We start from the raw sequence: 20,866 nt of genomic DNA, 5'->3' as shown, positions 1-20,866 counted from the left end.
TACGTTACTTCCTAATGCGAAATTTGAGCGCAGCTCATCAGCTGTTACAGCTTTTCGATAGATTGAGGCAAAGAATTCGAGCAAGACATGTAACTTTCTTATTGTTTTTCACACATATTCCTTCAAGAAACACTCCAATAACAGTTCTTTACTGTCATGAAGGAAGCTTTGTGGTCGGAGAAATGAAGAGAGCAATAAAGTTATCTGGAGGTTGCGGGAGGCAGCGCGTGGGCCCATAGTAAAAACGTTGCGCGGCGAACAGATAACAGCGACTGAATGATGCCGCTGAGGCCGCTAGCGAGTCAAGTCAACGTAGCTGAGCTCTTCGGCTTGGTATGTACGCACCGTGATCCGCCGATCCGACAATTTTAGTAAACATTCAGTCTAATTCCTACTTCACACTCACAGAGCACGATTTTCGAAAATCCTATTCATGTGATACTCAACTTGCCTGCTCCACAACAAGCTTCATCTGATCTTAGAGAATTTTCTCTTCCTTGATTTACATAAATCGTATCTCACTTAATATATCTTTAAGTACACGTCCGTTTGCAAATGACTACTTTTTGTATAGAAAAATTAGCACTGCAAGCGATGCTGTTCAGCTCGAAACTGACTTAATGCTAATCCATGCTTGGTGTTTGAAATGAAAAATGTATTTGAATACAAAAAAGTGAGCTCAGCTTTGTTTTTCACAAATAAAAAATAAAATTGTAGCTCAGTACTACATAAATAATGCATAAGTTAGACATAGATGCACATACAAATACTTAGGTGTTACCAATGCTGATAGGGTGCTAAATTTTCTTCAGCGAAATTTAAAGTATTAGCTTCAAAACCTCAAGAAAACTGCTTTCATGTCCTGTGTGCTACCTATCGTGGAATATGCTTGTATTGTATGAGACCCTGCGCAGCAACTTTGATTAACAAGCTGGACAGAATCCACAACAGCGCAGCAAGGTTTGTCTTGGATTGGTACGGGCGAAGAGACAGTTGTACGGTTATGAAAAATTATTTACAATGGGAACCCCTTGCTTCTCGTAGGAGGAAGGTAAGACTACAATTATTATACTCAATATTTTACAATAGAACCGGCATAAATCAGGAAAATTATATTAAACAGCCCTTTTATATTTCGTGATCATTCTTGTAAAATACCATGCCAGGACAAACTTGTTTGCGGATTCATTTTTTGTCAAAACTGTACAACAGTGGATTCGGCTATCGGAAGTGCAAGTGTGCTCTGTAAATGAAGATGTGATTTTCGCCAGTTTGTAATCCCCCTGCAATAACGCCTTCGGGCAATGTGGGGTAATCTTCGAATAAAGAATAAGGAATAAACTTTCGACAAGGTATGTCATCGCTTACTACTTTTTGAACTAAATCGGTTGAGCACTGAAATAACATTCTGAAGTGGCTCGAATCCTTCCTTCTTTACCACCCCGCCGGGATGGCGCAGCGGTTACGGCACTAGACTACTGTGCCCAAGGACGCGGGATCGAATCCCGGCCTCGGCGGCCGCTTTTCGGTGGAGGCGAAAAGCGAGGCGCCTGTGTACTGTGCGATGTCAGTGTACGTTAAAGAACCCCAGGCAGTCGAAGTTTCTGGAGTCCTACACTACGGCGTCTCTCATTGCCTGAGTTGCTTTGGGACATTAAACCCCACAAACCAAATCAAACCAAACCAAACCTTCGTCACCGATCACGATTTGCTTGCGCTAACAATTATAACTCACCTTTCAGTGATGTTTACCCGGACGCGCCTCAAGGGTCAATCATTGGACCACTTTTATTTCTCATTTATATCAACGATCTTCCTTCCAAAGTAGCACATGACATCCATCTGTTCGCTGACATTTCTGCTGTTTTTCCCGAAACAAATACTCCGATGATGATAACCTTCGTCAGAGCGATCTGACAGCATTTCATCTTGGTGCAGATATCGGCTCATGGACCTAAACATTGTAAATGTATATTTATGTAATACCGTTTCCTTTTAAATGTAAATAAAAAAAAACACATTGTAAAATGTAAATAACTTTAAAGTGTAATTTTGTTTTGTAAATGTAAAAATAACCCGACAAGCTATATCCCCTTCTAGGTATACGGCCTAAATAACATACCCCTGGAAATTGTCACTACGTATAAATACTTGGGCGTCCACAATTTCACAGACCTCACCTGATCACACCATATCGGATACATTATCAACGACGCTAACTGCATGTTGGGCTACGTACGCCGAAGCTTCACGAAAACTCCGTCATCTCTTAAATTATTGCTTTACAAAACACTAATACGTTCCAAACTGTCCCCATCATGATACACTAATTACTTCGCTGAAATTGACCCAAAATAATGCCACGCATTTTATTTTGTCTAACGTTAACCGTAGTGCAAGCGTAACCAGCATGGAAAGTTACCTCTCCTTACCACCCTTTGCGTGCCACCGAAACATTATTCGTCACAGTCTCATTCCGCGCTCATTCCTCATTCCCACACGTGACTCACCCCACTGATAATCGCCATAAGGTAGTATTTATGACCGAGTTTTGGTGGTTTTTTTTTTTGCCTTTTAAGCGGTGCGTGACGTCACACAGTGACGTCGGCAGAGAGGCTTCAGTGCCACATGGGTTCATACCAGACATTTGCCGGCGCACAATATTTCGTTTTGCGCATGAGCGAAAATGCGAGCATATTTATGCGAGCGGATAAGATCACACTAAAATCCGCCTTTTCCGTTGGCTCATTTTAGGTATCATCCAGCGATTGCTTCGAGCCACAGTTTCAGACGAGCTTATAGAGACAAGAACTGGAAATTGATGCACTATACTGTCGCGTACGCACAGAACGCAAGATCACGCGTCGAAGAATGTCATGGCGCATTCATTGCCACAGTGCCTAGCTGACTTCCCAAGACAGCTCCCCTAAAGCATTAAGAAACGCAGCTTACACTGGAAAAAAAAAAGTTGAAAAATATGTTATTACGCTACTTACACAATACGCTAACGGTGACCGACGCTTGCAGAGGGCTCTGGAGGGCCGGATGCGTGGCCTCGCAGGTGTACACGGCGCGATTGTCATCCAGCTTTGGGTACAGCGTGACAGAACTGTAGACCGAGAATAGCTTCTCCCCGGAGGCATTCTTCCTAGTCAAAACTTTATCTGTGAGAAATAAATCGCGACACATTTGAGCCGGAGTTACGATGTAAGTATAGTTCAATAAGAGCAGCCTCCAGACAAGCTCGGCATCAAGTATAGGCAATACATGCAATTACGCAGTTCTTCCTGTGGTATGAGAGTGATAAGACACTTATTTGATAGCAAATGCACAACACACGTTAAATAGACAGCCTAACTGCAGCTGAATACACCGGTGACAACATATAGTCTTTTCGGCACTTATCAAACATTACTAGGGCGTTATTGCGTGGGTGAAACGGGACGCTGAATTAGTAATCTGCTACGTGAACAAGCAAACGATATAGAGAACCAGTCGCGAAGCAGCCATCTATAGCCATACATTCTTTTGGGTGCGAAAATTGTAAAGCAGTTTTCAGTCGGACCCCTACCATCACACACTTTAAATATAAGACCTCCAGACTCAGTTCGATACACGAAGGTTAAGTGAACGTATACACCAGCAGACCATCTATATATCTCTATGCACAAGATGCATTCTCCCTCGGCTTTTGGTTGGTTAATTATTTTTCTCTAATTCCTGGCCGACGCTATTTTTTTTCTTCTCTTCTTCTTCTTCTTTTTTTTTTTTTTTTTATGCCGCGTTTGCTTCTGAGCCCTCGCTGATCGCAGACACGGCTTTGAATTTCTGCCCTCGCAAGTGGATGATTTTGCTAGCTGTAACACTTATTGTTATGAGTCTTTCGAACAATATAACATCGCGCGGGATTAAAGGTCAGCTTACCTCAAGTGAAGAAATGCCGGATGGAAAAAAACAAAAAAATCTATATTTCTCTATTTCTCTTGCTTTTTTTGGATTCCGAGACATGATATTTTGATATGTATTTCCGATGCCTCGAAAGTGCGCGGTTACTCGGGATATTAAGGTATCTTCAACAGTGACGATGAGGGATTTCGATCTGCATAATGGTGTATTTTATAACCTTTTCTTAACTGTTTTTATGCTTATATGTTGACTCAATTGTAGCAGTAAAGCATTTGGCTGCTAATCAGCGCAAGTGTCTGTCTCTGCTTCGCTCTCTAGTCCCGTCGTCTGTTACATCTTTACCGCCTGGTTGACAGGATAGCGTACCTTGGGCTAGCGGGAGGTCATTTCTCAGCCACCTGATGTCTGCCGCTGGCTTGGTGTTTCGCACCCAGCAGGCGATGACCAGGCTCTCGGCTTCACGAACTTCCACCACGCTGCCGTTTCCCCGGTGTCGGAGCTCGATTTCTTTCGTTGGCACTGCACATCAACAATTAAACGCATCAAATCTGAGCTGGCTGAAAGGACTTCAATGTCAATGAATGACACTCGAAATAGATGTGAGCTGTGTACGCGTGGTAGAGAGTGCTCTCAGGGTAGCTTCGTGCACAAGTTCTTGCTGTTTCTGCGGACGATTGTTTCAGGTCTCCGATCGTGCTCATCGGCCGCAAAATAATCTGAAAGTACATCGAAAGCTGCACAAGCCCAATGATGAAGGCAGTTCTAATGCAGTCGTGCTCTAACTACAGTGGGGTAAAATTTAAGGAACAAGAAACCTCCGGCCGAACAGTAGACCCTGGCCCGCTGTGTCGTGTGTTAATCTGCTAAGCAGTCAAAACAGTATTTTCCCTCCATATCGCATGCTATTATTTGCAATACAAAAATTGTTTTGTGCATGTTATCAGTCATTTTCACTGAATCATCGTACAAAAACCATTAATAAGATTAAAGGGTATAATAAAAAATGAATTCAAAGCACTTTGCACATTCCGTCTCTGAGGCAAATTTTGTGAACTGGCCTGCCCAAGCCCATTATCGAACAAGATAACACAGCACGTTCTAGGTATTTTGCGCGTCGGTGCGTCATTCATGCATACGGCAGCCATCTGTACAGACATCTTCGGACCTATATTTTCTTTTGCAGTTTTTACAAGGTGATGTCAAAACCATACGACACAGTAGACAAAGTCCAAGCAGAAGAAATGGCTCCGTGATCTTGCCATTTCAGCCGTTTCCTTCAGCGCCGCCCAGCTGAGTTCTGGCGCTCTTCAGTTGCTAAATGCAGAGAAAGCGTGAGAATTTCCTGGCAGACACGTCCTATACCATTGAAGAGTACAGACAATGAGCCTCAGCATATGTACAAACAACTCACCGAGCACTGTCAGGCGGGCTGCAGTCCATATAGCGTGATTCTTTGGGGCTGGTCCCACCTGGCAAAAGAAAGTGCGCACTTTGTTAAGAACAAGACCTAAAGGATGGATGAAGCAGCTTATAGGCTGGCGCTCCTAGCAGTTCATTTAAAACAAAGTTTGGATAGTTGGCGCTGGTTCGAGACCATGGTAAGAAAATGATACGTTTCCAGTGGACATAATCAGAGGTACGTTCTTTGTCAAAAACTTCAAAGGACAATGGGGTTTTATTCTGAGTCACGCCGTTTTGGCCCATATGGTTCCTCACAAATCCAGATCTCTTGAAGGCAAGTGCAACCCTGGCCCTCACAATGTGAAGCTTAGGACTGCTGCTGACTATAAACTTTTGCAAAGGCACAGAACACACATCATTTTATTGCTACTTTGGTTTACAAGCAAACGAGACAAAAATATTCATTACAAGAATAAAAGGGACACACTACGCTTTCAAAAATAGCGCACGAACATTCCTGTCTCTTGCCTATTTGAAAGCAGGTGAGCTCTACGGACTGTCTTGATATACGCAGACACCATAGCGCATGCCTGCCAATTATTACTAAAAGTGAATGAGGCGTGCTCATGCTGGGAAAACACAAAACAAAGTCGTATAATACAGAGTGTTTCAAATTATTTGGTACAATTTTTTAAAGCTGTGAAATGAACTGGTGAGGTTTATTTAGGGGGATTGCACGGCAATGGGGACGTTATATACGTCATAGACAATACCAATTAGAGGATTATTAGCTTAAGTGAATACCCAACAAATATTTTATGTTTAGGGATCAATATTATAATGCAAAATTGAATACAATATAAAATAATAACATCATAAGGTGAATCTCGTTCCAAAAGTTTCTTAATTGACAATGCTTCTGAAGATATTGAGCTTCAGAAATACGTACTTGAAAGCTTGCTCAGTTGACTTTCATGCATTGCACATCTATAAGATAGCATCACTGCACCGGGAATTAATGTCAAAATCGTCATCTGCATCATCAGATACGCAAACGTCGTCTATATTTGATAATACAACATGTTAACGATGCCACTTCGTAAGTGTCCAATGCGTGAAACTCAAAACACCGAATATCAGTATTTTACCGAGCCACGTTGCCGATCAAGAAAATTTCGAAAGGGGACTCATCTTCGATGTTGATGGCCTTCCTTCAATTTAACACTTTGTTCATTAAAATTGATTAGTTCATTGTAATTAATTCAACGCTTAATAATTAGGCTCTATAATGCCTTAATTGCAACGCAACCCACCTGAATAGAATGCTCCGAAATATTTGGCACGGTTTCGAAAACACAAGTCTGTATCGAATGATTGGAAACACCATATAGTTTTAAGATGCGGCTATTTAGTATAGAGATAGATGTATATTCACACGAAAAAATGTGCTTCGGAGATACTAGAATATGAACTTTCCCATACTTGCGATTTCGGACGGGTGGAGCCTGTGGTACCCGAAATCGCCGCAATCGAAGGTCACATACAGGCTACCGTCATCCTCAGGTCATCCCCGGTACGCAGATCGATTGAGATTGACACCCCTTGTCTTCCAGTATCCTTCTATGACGTCCACTAAGGAGCATGCAGAGGTCCCGTTCGTGGATGTAGTAAGGTAAGCATCGGGACAGGCAGCGAACCTGGTGCAAATGGAAGTCTCCTAATTTGGGAATTGCTAGCTAGCCTCTGGTGGACAGGTTTAGCTTCTGGAAAAGAGTCCCTGCAAGGCTACACAACCAACAAAAAAAGAGTCCGAGACAAGGCTTTGAACTGTAACTGCAGAGGTTGGCCTTGAATATAAGACCCTCGCGGCCTTTGGAAACCAGAGAGGTGGCTAGCCTTCCATAGTATCTGAAAGACGCACTCATTGTGCGTGATATTGAAGATATCTTGATCAACTGCACGAACAAACGCTTTCCAAGTGCCCGATGCCATAGAAAGAGCTCTATGAGGACAGGACAACAGAACCATGCTGAGCAGAAATACTTCAAACAGAACACGCCCAGTAAGGAACCAGCAGGCCCCCGAAGCCTCAACAGAAAGCATTTAGTGATGAGGTTCAAATCGCAGTCGAGGAGCGAGATGTGACACTAGGCTTGCAGGTCAGTGCTTATCGACTCCTTAAAGAACAACGTGCAGCGCTCCCCCGTCGCTAATCTGACATAGCCCCATCCCTATAAGAAGCTTGTTCACTAATGATGTGAAGGAATTGCAAAGCTTCTCCCAAAATTTGGCTCTAACCGTTCAACCCTTGATTTCCTCTAGAACGACCTAAGTAGAATAAAGGGTTTCACAATCGCAAGTGCACCATTTTGGACATCCACCACTTCAGATGGCCTCTCATAAAGGCAATAGCTCACGATGAAGGAGCAGCCAATGTATACAGTGACCAATGTAGGGCTGCCGGGCCAGGTTGAGGACAACCTCAGGTTTCTATTTGAGGAAGCCTGACTCGGGGAAATTAAACCAGAAAGGGTGGACCTTGTACTCGCTAAGTGGAGGGGGAGCCAGCGGAGCTAGAAGAAGACCGCCGGCATAGCCTTGATGTACGCCTATTCAACTCGGACCACCCTTACTGTTCTCCCGTCTCCCTCATCATACCGGACTCTGTCATCACACGGCTTAAACGTGAGCGGAGAGGATTGTTGCGGGACCTTGTCCCGATATTACTCCTCCGATTCCCTCCGGCCTCTCTTGTCCAGCCCAAGTTCTAACTCACAAGGCGCGAGCCGGTGCAGCGTACACACCGGACATCCTGAGACAATGGCGTCGAACCAAGGTCAGCTGCCCAACTGTCCTGCTGACTGCATTGACCTGCAGCACTTGATCCGGACCTGTCCTGGCACGGCTGGCCTCCGCGCACGCTACACATCTGCTCACCACATCCAGACTTACAAAGACTGAACAGCCCCAATACCAACGCCAAGCGCAAGCTTAGGGCCTTGCTAGACTTCATGGCGGAATATGGCGCCCTCAACCTCTCCTAATCAACCCCCTTCCCCTCTGGGGCTCAGGTCATCCTCATGAATAAAGGTTTATTAACGAATGAATGAAATGAGGGTGGTTTTTATTTAAAGGACGCACTGGAAGGAGCGAAGAATATAATGAATTATGATAACCACTCCTAGAAGAAGAAAGGACAGTGTGCAGTCCCGAAAATTAGCAATATTATGCTGACATGTAGTCACGTGGGGCACTAAAGTGAAAGTAATAAGGTTTCTCGCCTAGATAGCGCCTTGGTTGTTTTTATGAAATTTTAAATGACAAATGGAAAATTAAAATTGTAAAGCATTTTTTCTTTAATATTGTAGTGCTCGATCTGTATTATATGAGGCAAGATCTTTTCATCTCCACCATAATCTTATGACATATTTTGGCCAGTGTTCTGTCCCTTTAAAAATATACTTCAGCTGCTGAAGTGCAGAAGACCATATAAATGGAACCCCCTTTACCAGCTTCACCACAGCTGACCATCCAAAACATCTTTCGAACATGCACCATTTTCCAGTGGAACGCTCGTGGTTTACGCTCGAAACTCTGATTTTCGCCAGCTTGTGCAAGCGTGAAGGAAACTTTCAGACTACGCGGATGTTATTTTCATCATTCACAAAACCAGATGACGTTAGCAGATTGCTGATAGGCTTTCGCAAGGATATCCCGGCCTCCTTGGTTGAAGTTCCGCCTCACAATGACAACGAATATATGTGTGCCATAACAGTAATTGGGAGACAAGAGTACACTCTTATTGGAGTATATCTCAAGCCAGGCATGCCATTCGGCGCTTCGAGGCTTGAACAGTTGATAATAATGACGCCCACTCCAAATATTATTTGCGGAGACTTCAACTCTCACAATGAAATTTAGGGAAGCTCACACACATGTGCCCGAGGTGCCAAGCTTGCAGAACTTCTTGCAAAACATTCAATTGAACCGGTAAATGACGGCAGCATAACCTATCTCCGAGGCCTGACTACTGCCAGCAGCATTGACGTGACCTTTGTGACAAGTTCAGCTGCCCACAACTTTGGCTGGCGCACCGATCTGAAACACGTGGAAGTGACCATTATCCAATCCTCATATCTTCTGTCAGTGCGCAGATGGCGCCAAAGAAATTTCTTATAAAATCTACAGATTGGGATGTATACAAAGACGCTGCAAGCACAGGAATTACTGCCGCAACCCGAAATAAGGAACTAATATCGACAACGGCTTATTGCCTGAGAGAAAGCACGCGAATCAGAGCTAAAAGCGACAGCTTACCCTCAAATGACGAAGCATTTCAAAGGCTGTGCGCTATTCGCAGGCGAGCTGAAAGGAAAGCTTTGCGCACAAAAGTATTGAAGACCTTCGTGCCTGCCGGCGTACACAACGTCACATTCGACGCTATCTGGATAAGCTTAGTCGGCAAAGATGGCGTGGCTTTTGTTCTACGCTGAATGTGCGCCAATCAGCAGCTAAAATTTGGCGGATAGTTCGCGGTATGCGCACGCCCCTCCAACGGGGCTGCAGCCGAAGAAAAGAAGTACAAGCGTATCTTCCATCGCAGTGCTGAAGAGCTGTAAGAAAGGAAGAAGCCCAACAGTGCTGCCTCTCACCTGGCACTGGTATTCCGCCTCGTCTTCCATCTGAACATTGGTGATGCGCAGGTTATAGACGCCGCGTTGATTGTCTACGATCATGGTGTACCGCGGAAAACCGGGTATGGACGGGTCGAAACCTGTAACAAGTAAGTTAAGCATCACAAACGTGGGAGAGTAGCGGTTCACCACGGCCTAGCGCCTTAGCGAAGGTACTAAACAAAAAAAGGCACACAACATGCAGACAACGAATTAGAAGGTGTGGTCGGCAAGAACACAAGCGCAACCTCCAGACAGTGTAATTGATTCTTCGTAGAGGAAGAGGAAACAGACCTGTGCACAACATATTGCTACTAGGGGAGATTTATTGCCCGGAGGAGCGCCGGAAGCCAGCCAAGTTCGCTTGCGAGCCCCCGCACAAGCCGAATCATCACGTTTTCGGGGCTTCATACTTCTCCCTTCGCAGCTGAAGCTCGCTTGGTAGTGATATGCAACTATCGATATTACTATGTATTGATATTATTGATAGTTTCGTCACAATAACATTATCGATCGCAAAAAAGCGATTGATATTATTATCGATGCCTAATTATTATCGATAGTTAGTGCTTTCGCTGGTATATCCATCGATAACACTATCGGTATTTTACTGCGGAATAAAATATTGCATTCGTAAAGAACATCGTTCATAAATGCACAAAATGAGCATTGCTGACAGTTTTCGCAAGTGCTGCCGCGTTGGCACAGGTGTTAAGCGGTAACTGCGTGAGGCGACAATCCTTGACGATCCGTCGCGCGACGCCGCCGCCAGCGCGTGTCGTTGCCATTTATGCACACTGCACGCAGCGATGGGGCTAAGCGACAGAGAGGCGCGTTTTCAGCGTTGCTCTGTTACCTTCGGCAAGTCGTTCGGTCAAGGGGAGTACGTTACGCTATATCCCGTTTCTAACTAACACTAAACAGCATGAAGTACGACAAAACACTGATGAAATTTCTTGTAACGCATCGCATTTTAAAGAGTCACAGAGCAGCGGTGCGCTACTATACACTGCAATCTCGACTTGCATTGCAAGCATTGACTTTCTCCTGCTCCTTTCGAAAATTAACAATATCTAGACACACTAGCCTCTTTTTTTCTTTTACTATCATACTAAGCTTTTACTGAATCGTCTCGATGCGTTCATATATACACGTATCAGAGGAAGTGAGCGTCTGCAGGCAGCAGACTCTTCGCCCAAACTGGAGTAGGAAAACAAACTTCTCCCGCAAAAAAAAAAAAAAAGAAAAAAAAAGAAATGAAATAAAAAGGAGTCTAAACGGGAGTTGAGCACCCCAAAGCCTTCTGCGATTGGCTACCTCGTGAGCTGCTTGCGGGCAACACGCGAAATTTTCTAAAAACCCAGGAACTGAGCGACAACGACAAGCGGCAATGCTTTGGCGGCCCTCAGCCCAACGCGCGACCAACGCGCGACGCCGTCGCGAATTGTCGCCTCATGCGGCTAGCGCTTTATGGTACCCGGCCGCTGAGCCCGAAGACGCGGGCTCGATCCCAGGCTGCAGCGGCTGCATTTAAAAGGAAGCTAAATTCTTGGGGCCCATGTACTGTGTGACGTCAGTGCCTGTTAAAGAAACAGATGTGGTCAAAATTATCCAGAGCCCCCGCTACAGCATCCTTCATCGCCACAGCCACTTTTGGACCTTAACCTCTATAGAGAAAACCAAATAAATTATGCGTTTCCTATTTTTTTCAGGGTACTTGAAAAAAATAGAAACAATAAAAGCGGATAATTGTTTCCAAGAGATGATTTTTGTTGTGTTTATTGAACGCTCAGTGTTCGTAATGGGAACTTTTTGTTTGATCATTTTTTTTTTTTTTTTTTTGCTTTGCTAGGCATTATGTTCCGATTTCGGTCCGAAAAAACTTATACGCTCATCATCACCTACCAAGAATATTGGCTGACCGTTCTTGTTGGCTTGTGCCGCCACTCTGATTGGCTAAGCGGTTTCGTGATGACATAACCAAGTGTCCTCGCGCGAGTATTTCAAACTGAGTCCTGTATAGCGGCTCCAACGCGCAAGTCTCCCAGACGGGCCTTTCAAGTTCGCCAGCCAACAGATAGAGCGGTGGAGCCTATGACTGACTATGTAAGGTATTTGTAATAAATAATTGCCTTGTACTGCGCGTTCTATTTAACTAATTGTTCCTATTGTACTTAGCTCGTTATTTTGCTCCCCCTTACTCAATGTGCTTCTGGGCCCTGTAAGGTATTTTGAATAAATAAATGGCTGATAATGACTATTGTAGCTCTTTCAAACTGCAGTAGAAACCCGCCATAGTAAACTAGGATATAGTAGAAACTCGGATATAGTAAAATGAAACTGAAGTCCCAGTTCATCTTCCATAGACAACTGTACATTTTCCACCCTTTAGTAAAGACGACTCCCAAGATGTGACATCGTCGCCCGTGCACTACCTAGAATCGCGAGGCTAAGATTTTTTTGTAATTGAAAAGAGAAAAACAACACCGAGTCTTCTTTTAGGTGCCTTTACCACTAGATTTAGCAACATTCAGAAGAAGCCTACTTTGTGAATGAATCGGAGCCTTGAGGGTAAGCACGCAGCGCGTAGGGGGAAAAAAAAAGTGAAGCTGTCTACAAACATGGAGAGGAGGCGGCACGGTCGGTTCAGAAAGTAAAGGAGAGTAAAAGTGCAGCAAGAAATAGGGAAGGGGAAGAAACGGGCCAACATTCAGAGCACTGTGCAGCATGAGGCAGCGGAGGCAAGAGGTGGAGAGCAGCGTGTGCGGGCTTGCAGCACTTGACTGCCACGCGCATTTATCATTTATTGCCTTTTAAAAGACAGAAACAGCGAAACGTAACATCGTCTTCATGCAAGGCTTTGGTTTTTACATGAAATCAAACTTTGTTGTTTTCATAGCCACGTTGTTCTCGTGCCTTATCGTATACTTCCACAAGATGTAAAAAATTCTTATAACTGAACAAATTGCACATTTAGATGGCAAAAGAGAGATGGAAGGCATTTCAGAGCTTTCTTTTTTTTTTTTTTTTTTTTTTCATTAAGCAACAAGACATTTTCAGTCTTGTTGCAGGGCTAAGCGGCGTGTTTTCAGCGTTGTTCTATTACTTTCGCCACTGTCGCCTGATTCGCGTGTTTTTTTTTTTTTTTTGCATCGCCCTAAAGATAAATGCGCATAATCGGCCGGCGTACATTCAGGTATATAATTTCTTGGGATGCAGGTTCGCAAAAGGGAATAAAATATTAATCCTTCGATTTCATGCAGAGGAGCTCTGCGAAGACATAAGAAACGTTAGTATTCGTGCGTGCTGCATGTGCAGCAACGTATGAATGCTGAGTGGGGTGTCGAGCTAACGCCGGAATGCCGTGTTTCCGGAAAGTTGCGTCCCAAAAACTAGTGCTTCCTGTTGTTCATGACAAGATGACAAGCTGCACAAAACGTAACAGGAACTCACCACTGCAGCTGGGTAAAAATACAACGCCTCCCGTACTGGTTTCCTGAATACAGAGTACCATCTAACAAGATTAAAAAAAAGAGAGATGCCAAAGTGCTCTTACCAAATGAAATCAAGTCAGCGTTGTTGGGAGTGATGTAAAGTAGCGACATTCTCATTCCGCGTACTTGAATAATTAGTCGACGTTAACTACTGAACATTTAAAATACGCAAACGATAAGGTGTAAATATACTTGACGAGAATATATTTGTTGATATATACTCGATGAGATGAAACTTCGAGAAGTACTGACTGCGCGAAACATCAGCTGGGATGGTTCTACCACAGTGGTTCTTCGGCTACCCTTCAGGTTTGGCGAAAGGCTACCGCTGCTTGCACTTTATTGGCGTGAAAGCGAAAGACGTGTTAACAGCAGTAGTGCGCGTCGACCACTTACCGAGCAGGAATCCGTCCTTGCTCCACTGTACAGGTCCGGCCAGGTTGCCGACGTGGCACTGCAGCTCGGCTGTCTGTCCCTCGACCGCCTGGGCATCGCGGGGCCGCACGCGGAAGTACTGCTGGCCGCTCGCCCACGCCACCGAAATCGCTGCTGTGAAGCACAGGCAGAGGCATATTATTTTTTATTAGTTTTGGGTAGCCTCACAATAACATATGTGAAGCTCAGCGCAGGACTCATCATGCTCCCGCGCACTCTTTTTTACAAGACAAAAATATGTTATAGAGCGCTCGCAATCTTTTGGAGCCATGGCAGGCAAGTGATCGTCGGCGTGGAGTGATGTAACTGCGTGAGTCCGTGGAAGAGCGTGGATTGAGCATCAAGCTGTATCCGAACATATGGCGACTGTGATGATGAAGATGACGATGCATTTTAATGACATAAGGGCGGTTGTCACAAGCTGTTTTTGTATACTTAAGGTGAAGTCATATATTCATAATCTGATATTTTCGCCAGAAGGAAGGCGAGAGCCAGGCGAGACGGAAGCATGCACTCTTTGCATCCCTGGTGGGCGGCCGAAGTCACCGCAGGGGATCGAACCCCTCACTTAGCCTACGAGGCGGGTGCTCAAATCAATAGTTATAACTGTGGACGCCTAATCGTATAACCTACTCCAACTCTGTGTTTCAGTTTGAACAGCTTGAGCGCAACGTCCAGCTGGAGCGAAAAAAAAAAAGAAAAAGAAAGAAACGTTAGCACAAGTTACTCATGACCGGACTGGAGGAGTAGAGAGACGCGGCGCTGTTGCCGTAGGTGCCGATACGAAGAGTACAAGGCACATTGCGTTTTCCGAAATGGGGGCCGGTGGGCGGCAGAAAGCAGCTTATCATGCAAAGCTCGCATTTGGATTTTGACAGTGCATCACGCAGCAATTTTTTCAAAAGAAAATCTGCATTAAAGATACCGTTGCTCTCAACGCCAGCAAGAAAATAGACAAACTAAATCACGTGGGTAGCCACATATATGGATGATTGTGCCGATAAGGATGACACAAGCTTTCATTTATGATGCGGGCCTTCAGATAGGCCAACGTCGGGAGGAAATCCTTCCTGCTCGCCACCTCCGCTCTGGGATATACAATGTGCATGGTACGCTAGCTATCTGCTCGTGCGCCAACACCAGCGCGCTGTCAGTAGTCGTTGAATTTATTGTGCAACCAGCCGCAAAGCGAAGCTCTCTCATGAACTGTGAAGATAGAGCTAATTTTCCGGCGTTTTACCAAGTCGGGTTGAAAGCACATTAGTTGCGGCGCATTAAGAAGCACGGAACGTAGGCTCACGTGGCGTCGTTTAAACTTGGAGGGCTTTCATTTCTTTTCTTTCTTTTTTTTTTTTTTCAAATAAAAAGCGCCGCTTCAAGGCTGCCTTGTCGGAAACTCCTGGGTCAGACCATTTTCATAATTGTCGATAACTTTCCTCATCATATATACATTTCAGCGTAAGGCCACATTTTAAGAGGTGTATATTAATTTCAGCAAACTATTCTCGCAGGCGTAAAGCAAGAAAAAAAAAAAAAAAGAAATCTCAGTGGGCACTTACATGTTTCCTACGAAAATTCGCTTAGGTCTGTTTTTAAAGTTTGATCCATCTTAGCTGGGACTCCATGTAAATGCGACAAGAGTTTATTTTATTATCAGAGGAGAAAAAAAAAAGAAATAAATTCTTATGTGTGCCTTAAGGGAATGGTTTCTTCTTAAACAAGGCATATGAAAATATGCTTGGTACCATAGCTATCCACAGAGCAGCCATTCTCTGACAGCTTATGCGCTCATGGTGAGACTATATATCAACACCTGAGCTGCTGGTACTCGACCATTCAGCACGTAAACTCTTCTAGGAGAAACGAGTAGCTCGTGATATCCAACTAAAGTTATTGCTGACGCAACTGTGTGCCCTTATACCAAACAGATGGATGTTGAGGTTTATGTCCAGCCTTCGAGACATAAACGTATTTGGCCGCATGCATACCTTATGACAAGTCTGCATACTGTGTAAGATCGAACGTTGTACATGAAGAGGGCAATTATTTTCGTATTACTTCTAATGCGCCCCGCCGGAGTGGCGCAGTGGTTACGGCGTTGGACTACTATGCCCGAGGACGCGGGATAGAATCCTGGCAGCGGCGGCTGCTTTTCGCTGGATGAGAAAAGCTAGACGCCCGTGTGCTGTGCGATGTCAGTGCACGTTAAAGAACCTCAGGTGGTCGAAATTTCCAAAGCCTTCCGCTACGGCGTCTCTCATAGCCTAAGTTGCTGTGGGACGTTAAGCCCTACAAACCATACAAACCAGACTCCTTCTAATGCTGTAGGCTTACGTATGCCCTATAATCGCCATAAATGATTATAATGCTCTGAAATAATCCAAGCTATAACTGACGCATGTTGAAGAGACCGCCGTGAATCAATAAATAGCCTCTAACTCGCCCGCGTACCATATGCCGAATAAGAGTTCCAAGCCTTTCAACCTTTTCTCTTCTTTACTTTAACTGGAGGTACTGCCGTCACCCCTTCATATGTAGGGAAATGCAGGTGTTTTGGCGCCCATACTTGAATATGGTAGTCTTTATGATGAAGCTTAACTATTAAAAACTTTGAAACGAGCTTTGTAACCTGACTTGCAAAAAATTGGTGCAAGCCAGTGGTGTGCGACCGACTACAGCTGCTCGAACAAGATATTGAGAGTGCAGAGTTATCTTGGAAAACCGCATTAGCTGCATTATTTCTGAACGCTAAATCTACCCTTTCACCGCAGACGACCGCCCAGCATTTGTCTTGACTTTTCCGCAATAGCGCGCGAAATTCACAGAATATTTGGATGATATTGCCAGGGATAACTGATAACGCCATGCGAAAAACTGGCCACGCCAGCCTTCTCAGCCTAAATAAGCCATGTTTTGTTTAAATTGCCCATGTCCTCATAGAATGGTTTATAGTCGCATTATAGACATTTTATAGACTCGAATGTTTACAACCGATTGCTTTTGTCAATAGACTAACCACAGATTAAGCAGTATTGTCGCTCATATATAAACAAATAAACAGTGTTTAGAGAACGCGTTGACTGAAGTCTATAAAAGATTTCATTTTTTGTTGATAGATATTCCATAGAACACTTAGAGAGTCTTGAATTTGTCTATAGACAAGAGTATGTCTAAGGATAGTTTGAAAGCTAAACATTTTGACAGATTTGCCTGTCTGGTTGGGTTGATGACTAAGTAAAACTTGAAATTTCTCCAACCAACACTTTTTTATTTTACAAAGCCCGACATTTCATAGCCGGTTCGGCTCCTTCTTCAAGGGTGCATGACGCGGGGCTGCGTGCAGCTATAAGTAAAGGAATGGTCGAGGGGGAGAAGGGGGGAGGAGAAACGCAATTTCAAGTTTTACTTAGTCTAAGGATAGTGTACGGGTATAAATCTGTAGACAGTCTGAGGGCTGTTAAGAACTATTTAAGAGCATGTAAGAGGTTTAAATAAACGGATTCCAGACAATTTCTGCACGCCATGTAAATGCCTTAAATGCCACGTTAGAACCATACACTTGAAAAACAGTACGAATGCTGTCTACTTAAACGCACGCATCAAGACACACACTAATCTGTCGGCAAGCGATAGCGACTAAAATTTCATTTTATGAAGTTAACTTTACTATCTCTGAAGAGAGTAGTCAGCAATCATCAGTAATCATTGAAGAAACTATTCAGTTAAAAGTTATAGTAGTAACTGAAACGTTCTCGTGCTGCGCCAATTCGCATTCCAATAATCATTCGTCTGCCAAAATCAGTCGTTTCGACAGATAGCAGTCAGTACTATGCAGATCCTTGAAGGCGTAGTAACCGGAGATAGCCCTCGTAAAATTAGCACCTAAGAAAAAAACAGGCATGTGTTCAAGCATGGATAGATTTGCCAGCTGCTTTTTATCACATGCTATAACCCTGATAAATATGTGATGAAGAAAGCATTTAATTCACAAATGAGATGTCCAGACTAGCCATTTTGTTGGTCTTTTCTTCACTAATATTTGAAACAGAAGCTTTGGACAAAATGTTTAACGGAAGCGTCTCTTAACTGACGCTACTACCTGCATTGATATTTTCGTGCGCTTTGCATGTGTCCTGAAAATTGTTACGTGAGGAATATAGGCCCTTGGTCTTCAACCATCAACGCGCTGCGAACCTTTGCTTTCAATAATGAAGTCGTTGCAAACTAGCCATAGGCTTGAAAAATTTGCAGATGGAAAGTATATCTTCAGCCGACGTCGGACTGCCGCCTGCTGCTTAGGTACTAAAGAAGGGTCCTGGCTGTATACATTGACCTATCGTGAGCCGAGTTGACTGTCAAAAACACCGGCTGTATCAAAACCTCAAATTTAATATTATATCATTCTCTTAAAAAAGACCTATACAGGCGACAGGTTCAGGCTGAAACGGTGAAATCGCAGCAAAGGTCTTTGACAATTCTATCGGAGTCGTAGCTTGCTGAGGCTCAAGATTAATTCCAATTAGCGCTTCTTTGTTAATGAGCCCCGGATCGTTCCCAATGCGCAATGCGCAATCAGGGCATCACTCTGGCTCCCACACTCATTAAGGCTTTCCAGAGGGGCAATGTGTACGATTTACTCCGAGACGAGCTTAGCTGCAGGATGAGTGCGAAATATAAAGTGTGTTAACGAAACGTTTGTGATAAGTGCGATAGTACCCGCAGCTGGCTATAAGATAGGGATCTAGAGTCGTGAAAGTGTAAAGACAATGCGCGAGTCTGAATAGCTGCGAAAAAAAGAAAAAGAAAATCTAAAACTGAGATCGACTGGCGCCGTCAGTGGCCCGCACGCAGTTCAGATACGAAGTACATCCGGGTTCAAATTAAAAGGCCGTAAAAATTCGACGCACACTTATATACACAGATTTCGGCGGGCCGCTCACCTTGCCACCCAAGGAGGGCGAAGGCCAGGGAGAGCCGCGCGCAACCTCCGCGCGCACCCATCACGTCGATGGCCGCAACACTGCGATGGCCGCCCGGCCGGGGACGCGCCGATCCCAGGGGCGAGAGGGCGCCATGTAGGGAGCGAAGAGGGAGACACTCTGCTCGGACGTCGGCTGGGACCGAGGGCATGACGGGAATGGGAACTTCCGGGCTAGGAGCAACGATTCGATCAACTGCGAGACGCCGTCCGAATAAAACGCGCGATGGGATACAAAAAATAAGAGAGAAAAAAAACAAACAAACAATATTACGGAAATATAGGAACATCAAAAGGGTGCTCTAGCAACACCTGTCTGAAATGATTTTTCATCTGAAGAATGCTGATTACAGCAAACAAACAACGGTTCCAACACGTTGCTCTCCTTCCGAATTCAGCCGCCTCGATAGTGCAGTCAGAGCTGTTCTCTGTGCACCCGGTCTTTATAGTTCTCTCAAATGGCAAGTTAATTAGTAAAGTGTTAATATTTTCCACAGTGAACTCTGCAAATTATCTTCTAATCCTTCTTGCATCGTCTCATGTTTTTAAGAAAAACTGCTTTTGGAATTGAACATGTGCTGTAATCCGTGGCGTGCTGCACATGTGTCCGAATTTCTGCTGAAACACAATAATTAAATATATTGTTTTTTGTTACGAGGATATTACGCGTACGAAAAAAAAAAAAAAAACTTCGGGCAACGTGATATGCTTCCTCGTAGTAATAATATGGTAAGCAAAGAGATCTTTTCATTCTGATGAAAATTTTTGAATACAAATTCGCTTCATTCAAATGGAGAATTTCCTGCAAGAAAATAGTGGTAAATAAGACTTTATCATGGTATATTCGTTCTGTATACAGTTTAAATCCCGTGTCATCATACCCGCTTTCCTTCTGCTTCACGGCAATTAATAAGGGTGACTTCGACTACAGGGGAAAACGAAGCAGACGACGCGATCCGGAAATGAACTATCATGACGTCAGGCGAGGATGCCACTGGCTCGCATATAGCTGCCCCTCTCGTGAAAAATCGAACAGCGCTGTTCCCTGCAATATCCTGGACAGATATAGCAGAAACAGCATACAGTGCTAGCTTGCATGGAACAACTACCAGGCGGCGGTCGGAACATGTTTTTCTGTTGCATTTCCACGCGAAGAGCGTTTTCGTGCATCTTCTATTTCCACACTTACCTGAATTTTTTATCCACCACTCATCGCTGCAAATCCAAGCTCGCGCACCACTCTGCCGTCATTGATCGGTGCGCTAGGTCACGTGGAGCATCCGCTTCCGGAGGAAAACAACACCTGCGCCTCGAATATCTCCAGCGTGTGACTGTTTACTCGGCGCTGTGCGATCAGCGCGCAGAAAACGAAATTTTCAGTGATACGAAATCAATTGTAGTAAAAGTGGATAAAGGGCGCTATAGATATCCAGACATATTCAAGTTTTTACGCAGTTCGTTCATTTCCGATATCACCCATGCATTGTCAGTGGTGATGATTCCACTGACAATTCATGAGGATCCACTGACAATGCATGATCCCAGAAGTGATGTGACAAGTTCGCTTTGCACGAACGTGTCAACACAAAATCGATGCAAGCGCCTCTCGAAGAGGTCGATTGCTCCAGATCTGTGTCAAAAACCAACTTCTCTCCTGTCATATGACGTATCAACACTTTGTATTTACTACCTCTTGCCTGACGCTGTCCTTCCACGCGACTGAAACGCGGTCTGCTCCCGAAGCGGCGAACCGGTCCCCGTCAACACAACCGTTTGTGCTGCAGAAACGTAAGCCTCGTTGACATAAACACCAAGGAACAATACAGAGTAACGCATCACTCAGAGCAACGTCCGCCCGAACCGACAACTGCGCGTCAATCTTGGGGAGTCACGAGTCGCGTGACTGCAGCGACACAAAGCGTGAATCAGTGCAGTGAAAATTCGGAGTCAAAGATAGCGATGCGCGTCTGCGAAACCCA

The 20,866-nt window shown here is 44.4% G+C and overlaps 1 protein-coding gene across 1 annotated transcript in view; it reads right to left on the bottom strand.

The window, feature by feature from the left end:
- The window catches only part of LOC146185102 (nephrin-like), a 70,459-nt gene extending 51,549 nt beyond the window's left edge, over window positions 1-18,910 (bottom strand). The window contains exons 1-6 of the mRNA XM_084605470.1: window positions 18,850-18,910; window positions 13,871-14,020; window positions 9,960-10,081; window positions 5,318-5,375; window positions 4,273-4,425; window positions 2,997-3,164 (exon numbers count right to left, since the gene is read on the bottom strand). Coding sequence (XP_084461596.1) covers window positions 2,997-3,164; window positions 4,273-4,425; window positions 5,318-5,375; window positions 9,960-10,081; window positions 13,871-14,020; window positions 18,850-18,910 — 712 coding nt within the window. The remainder of the gene's footprint in view (window positions 1-2,996; window positions 3,165-4,272; window positions 4,426-5,317; window positions 5,376-9,959; window positions 10,082-13,870; window positions 14,021-18,849) is intronic.
- Between the last annotated feature and the right edge of the window lie 1,956 nt (window positions 18,911-20,866).

Source organism: Amblyomma maculatum, chromosome 6, assembly GCF_055883805.1.
Source record: "Amblyomma maculatum isolate TAMU_Amacu chromosome 6, ASM5588380v1, whole genome shotgun sequence".
NCBI classification, from domain to species: domain Eukaryota; kingdom Metazoa; phylum Arthropoda; class Arachnida; order Ixodida; family Ixodidae; genus Amblyomma; species Amblyomma maculatum.
This window is presented reverse-complemented; position numbering and strand designations above follow the sequence as displayed.